A 5,866-nucleotide genomic window follows, 5' to 3' on the forward strand; every position below is an offset into this window, starting at 1 on the left:
AAAGAGTGTTTCTGGGACTTTGGACTATGGATAGATTCAGACTGTGAAGCTCAGGTATGAATGCAAACTTTGGAAAAGTTTGAGGTTCACTTCAAGGATAAGCATAGGTCACTCCTTTCTAATGAAACGTTCAAAAGTTATTTGTAGCTGACAGTGACATTTCACCACTACCACAAATACCATGCCTGTCATTAGTTTTTGAAGGAGCGTACCTGTACTGTGAACTCATTTTACTGATTTTCCTGACCATCACTGGTCAAATTCAAAGAATAAAATAAACACTATGTATGAGATTGCTGCCTTTTCATAATTCCATAGAATCATCTCCCCAAAAGTGTATCCTTACTAAAATATGATCTACACGGGCAATTCTGCAACAAAAAGCTACTGAGGTCAAACTTAACCGATCATTACTTTTGTGAGAAAAGTTGTACTTGAAGATACTAAAAAACAAACACTATGTAAACAGCTTCCTGGAAGGTAACTTACTATGTTACCACACAAAATACCACTTTGCACATTCTCCCTCAGGGTGGAGTTTACTTCCTAGTTCCTCCAATAATGTCATGTTGAAATATTTAATGCAAATTTTGAAAAATCTAACAAGCATTCAGCTTTAAAGAGCTAACATCAGACATTTCTCATTGTTGCTCTCATTTAGTTTCCACCTGCTTCCACTCTCTAAATGCAATTCAGAAAGCTTCAGACACAAATAAAATTTACGCTGAACTGTTGTTCAGTTGCAGAAAGTTTTTTCTAGTCTTTGGCCAAAATTCTGCAGCTTTATCCTGGTGGCTCCATGTTGCTATTCAGAATATTTCACAATGACTGTCCTCTTTTAATGCTACCCCAAAGAACAGAGACTCTGTCATATCAGATGGAGGTGAGAGAAAAGGTTACCATCCCAGCAACCTAATCTGCACCAACTACATTTCTGCTCTGCTTAAATCTCATTTGTTCCAGGAACTCTCCTCTAAAGAAAATACAGAAACACAAAATATACAGTAGATATCTCTGAAAAAAGAAGTTGTGAAGAGCAAGTAAGGGTTACCAAAATATACATCCATGGGGTACTATGTCATAAGCACAGCTGGAGGAAGAACATACCGTTAACAGAAGCCTACCAAAAGATTACTTACCACTGTCTCCACAGACCCTCAACTACAAAGAACAAAAGCTCATCTCCTTTAGCACACAGCAAAGCACCTTCTAGTCCTCCCAGCAAGAGAGCAAGTGTTTTTTTCTTTTTCTTTTTCTTTTTTAATACAATTTCACCCACATCACCAGACACAGACTGATGATATCAGTAAAATAATATGGTAATGGAGTTGTCGCAGGTACCTCCATGTTACACATACCTCCATCTGGCTGTTAAATAAATAAATTCATAAATGGAAAGGCTAAGATTTCCCCCTTCCACAAGGACAGGAGCACTTGACACTCTCTGCAGCTTCTACTTCCCAAGATACAAACAGAAGCTCAAGAAAATGCATGTCAGAAAGCACCAGTATGAAAGGATCCCCTACAAATGCACCTTCCACTCTTGCCATTGTTTTCCCTTGAATCTATCACCTTAATGTGACATTTGTAGTATTGTCTGAAGTACCTCTTACACACAGCATAGATTCTCATCAAATTATTGTAATCAAACTCATACCCGAATAAATTTCATTTCTTATCTTCTTCCCACCTACTCTGACTCAAGTAGTATTTTACTCCAGGAATTGTCACAGGGGGCTTTGCAGCAGAAGGGAGAGAAATGGGATTTGTCATAAGGAAAAAAGATAAGTAGAAGAGTTCGATCCAAAATTCTACACTCTGTCTAAATCTGCCTCTGCCCTTACTTACCTGATGAATAAACAAATCACTAAATGTGAGGCCACTTTATCTAGCTAGTTTGACTGCTCTCAGTGCAGAAGCCTATAGTATCAGCTCATACATAACAATTATGGAAGGTATAAAAAACAACCCAGCTTACCTTTCATCCCAAACTTTGAGTGTCTTCCAAACTTCAGAATAATGAGCATTATTACTAAGCCAGTGCACACCAGTGCTGCAATTCCCACCACCACATACACCTAAAAAAAGAGGACACAAACAGATCTGTTTGTTTTGTGTCATGACCTTCAAAGACATTCAGCATACATTCAGATTCACCCAGTTAAAGAGATTTGTTTCAACTGAGAAACATTTGCACTCAGATCAAAGAAAATGGCCACTTGTTGAGGATTCTTCTATCCTGCAGAGAACAGAGATTCAGACACCTCTGAGAACAACTTTTTCAACATCCTACAAGTTCAAGGCAGGTCGGAGGGCATGCGCATCACCCCTTTCCCTTCCAGAGGAGTGGTATGTTATAAGAAAACACGTAAAAATGTAAAAATTTTTTTTGCTGTGATGGTGGTTGAACACTGGTACAGATTGCCCTGAGATGCTGTGGAGTCTCCATCCCTGGAGATATCAAAACCAGAGTGGGCACGATCCTGACCAACAATGCTGGCCCCGTTTTAAGGAGGGGGGATTGGACCAGAGATCCCTTCCAACCTCAGCTGTAGAACGAGTCTGTTATCAGATGAGATAAGACTGTCTGGGATCCTCCCAGTTTTTTAACACAGTGTTCCAACTCAGAGGCTGCTCTCTGGCTCATGAACGCACATCCTTTCCACTGCCTGATGCTTTATGGAGTCACTGATGCAGGGAGGCTGCTGTATCAACCAGGCTGGCCACCTGCTACGCATTTCCAACAATTCAGTTCAGGAGAACATGAGAGGCAAGGCAGCAAAGAAGGAGGCCCACCAACTCAGCTACTTATACTAAAATCTACTGCAGATTATTTGATCAAAAACCTACATGAAATTATGTTTTAAAAACATAAAGTTAGAATTTGAAAGTTCATTGCAGCACATCCTCTATGTAATGAGGAGCTGACTCCAGGACTAGAATTTAAACAACAATCTTCAAATTACCTTGGAAGTCTTTGTTTTGTAAATAAAGAATTGCCCTCCTTGGGTAAAATTAGAAGCAAAGTCTTAGGCTAAAAAAATTACAGTTAGTTGTTCAGAAAAGCATGAAACAAAATAACTTGCAATTTCACTTGGACTGAAAAGTGATTCACTCTTTCAAAAATGGGGGAGGGCCAGAGTGGAGAGCATTGATTTTCTTTTTTTTCCTTTTTTTTCTGAGTTTTGATCACAACACAGTAACAGTTCCGGTGTTCTGGTAGCTCAGGGTCCTATTACAACCTCTGCAGTTTTGTGAGATGTACAGCCAGAAAGTCCACCAAGATTACAGATCAGGAAACAATGTATATACTTACCGTGATGCTATCTTCATTCTCTTTGTTGGAAACATCCGTAGAAGTGATTTGATTACTGTTATTTGTGGTGTCTCCAAGATCATTGGGTGTGGTTTCATACTCTTAGGAAAGGAAAAAAGGTTGCTTTTATGATTTCATAACCTTAGAGGGGAAAGGGTTGTCTTTATAATTTCTGCTCTGTAAGAAGGTAAGGCCACTAACAACTCTCAGGACTCAGTTCTTTGGAAACAATATATAATTGCTAATGCAGCTGGAACATTTTGGGGGCATCCCTGTAGCAGATAATTGAACAAATGTGTTGTGACTAACAAACTTGAAAAGAGAAGCAATCTACACCATAACGGGTATCTTTACTGGAAAAACTAGAGTTAAGTAAGAACTCCATCCATAAAGCTATTTTTAGGTGCTTCTGACTTCCCATTAAAAATGAAAGACTGCTCTCTACACTGAACTTCTCCAGCCTTGTTTTCAGCCAAATATAGGACAGTCTTAGAAATTAACTTGGGGACTTCTGTTTAGCTGAGAAGAACCTGGCAGATAGGTTTTTACCTAGTTTTTTTACCTATCAAATGTGAAATAGATGTTTTTTCTTCATTTAAAAAATAATAAAAAAATACTGTTGTGTGAACAGAGGTTACAGTCTAGCATCATTAACTGTCATTCAGGTAAACCTGTAAAATATTAAGTGCCTGAGATGGTATGAAGAAATTTGATTTATCAAAATAATCCTACTGACAGATCTGCAGGGGTGAATCCAGAACTATTCCATCAAATGAGTTAACATCGCTTAATTATTTATAAGTATTTAAAAATTATACACAGATATTTACAGTCCATGATTTCCTGCCAAAATTATTCAATTAAGATAACAAGAATTAAAGAGTATACACGTGAACTTAGAGAAATGGGCACTACAATAAAATTTAAAAGTGCACATATTTTATGATTACTTCTGAAAATATACATAACATTTCAATGTTATGACTGTAACGTGTAGAGATGAAAGACACAAACAAGGGCAATAACCGCATCTGTTACAAAATGCACCTCCAGCATTGTAATTTACATTTGCAATTAACTGCGTATTTCTTTACACGTTTTGATTACAATCAATACCACAAGCCTAGAGATGAAATTTTAACTGTGAATCTGAAAAGGCAGAGCACAGAGGCATGGCTCTCACAGACTGCAAAGGCAGGAACTCTTCCGACCGCAGAGCTGCTGCTGAGCGAGGGCAGGGGAGCGCCTGTGCCTCAGTAGAGTTGATCTCCTTTAGCTCCCAAGGCAGTTTTGGAGAGCTCAGTTGGCAACGCCAGCAACAAGCTGCACTGGGCTTTTTGATCTTCACGCATGCATGAACACATTTGCTTTCTGCAGAGAAATCGGCAGGCCGCAGATTTTTTGGTATATGAAGCTACGCAGCTACTTCTGGCACCAGTGCTACAGTCGGTACAGTCAGGTTGTCTAATCAGCTCATGTAGTCTATTTTGGCTTTACATCATGCATGCCAAAGGACAGGACTCTTCCATGCCAAAATACACATTAAGCATACAGAGCTTTCCTGAGAAACAAAATTTAATTTCCTGGTCTTTTACCGTTCGAACTCTTTGACTCAGCGCTGCATCTCTGTGCCTACAGGCTCCTATGCAGCACTGCCAGAACAGCAGCAAGAGGCGAACGGGCAGTGCTCCTCAGGGCACAAACCCTGCTGAAATGGCTCACCAGCACAAGCAGCCCGGACGCTCAGACACGGTGCTGTGCAGACCATCTGCCACCATGGCTACACGCTTTGCCACAGCAAAGGAGGAGACTTACGCTTCATTCACTTGCAGGCAGAGCCCGCTTTACAAGTATCTCAGCCCAGAAGACTGGGCTTCCTTTACAATTGGCTGGGAAAATCTTCACAAAAGTAGCTTTGACCAAACCTATATTTATGGCAGCTTTATAAGACCACTATATAAAGCAAATATTTAGAGCCCTCACTGCTCTGGCTCCACAATACCAACTTTAAAGAGGGAAATCTTTTGCTCTTAATTTTACCTGCAAATAGTGGTAGGCAAAAGCCGATGCTATTTTACAGTTCTGTTTACGCTCACATCTGTACGAAACTACTGGAAATCCCACCCTGAAGGAATAACAAGAACTATGCAGTGTTTTGGGTCTGGTCTGTGAATCCTCTGAATGTGCTTCTATATTAAAATGGGCAAGAGCTAAAGTAGGCCACGTCGGTACGCTGGTGTTGTGCTGCCATACCCCACTGTAGAACTGCGAAGCGCCTGCGTTTGAACTAGCGCCAGATCTTCAAAGCCTCTTGAAATGGGTGAGCCCAGCAGGGAAAACATGCGCAACAGCCATTCAGCCAAAACCGGGCGACCCTAAGTTAAACAAATTCCAGTTCATTTCACTATGAAATCCTGACAGGGACACCGAGCGCTCTGATGCAGACAGGGTCACGCCTCTTGACTCATGCGTGCTATGTGGGACTCCTATCGCTTCAGGGCCAGGTTCTCCAGTGCCGCCTACTTCATGCAACCACCTGTGACTAGCCCA

The 5,866-nt window shown here is 40.6% G+C and overlaps 1 protein-coding gene across 1 annotated transcript in view; it reads right to left on the reverse strand.

Moving 5' to 3' along the window:
* The window catches only part of NTRK2 (neurotrophic tyrosine kinase, receptor, type 2), a 189,161-nt gene that overhangs the window by 146,788 nt on the left and 36,507 nt on the right, over positions 1 to 5,866 (reverse strand). Inside the window, exons 9-10 of the mRNA XM_009885845.1 lie at positions 3,317 to 3,417; positions 1,979 to 2,078 (exon numbers count right to left, since the gene is read on the reverse strand). Of these exons, the coding sequence (XP_009884147.1) occupies positions 1,979 to 2,078; positions 3,317 to 3,417 (201 nt within the window). The remainder of the gene's footprint in view (positions 1 to 1,978; positions 2,079 to 3,316; positions 3,418 to 5,866) is intronic.

This window comes from Charadrius vociferus, unplaced genomic scaffold (assembly GCF_000708025.1).
Source record: "Charadrius vociferus isolate BGI_N301 unplaced genomic scaffold, ASM70802v2 scaffold235, whole genome shotgun sequence".
In the NCBI taxonomy this organism is placed as follows: domain Eukaryota; kingdom Metazoa; phylum Chordata; class Aves; order Charadriiformes; family Charadriidae; genus Charadrius; species Charadrius vociferus.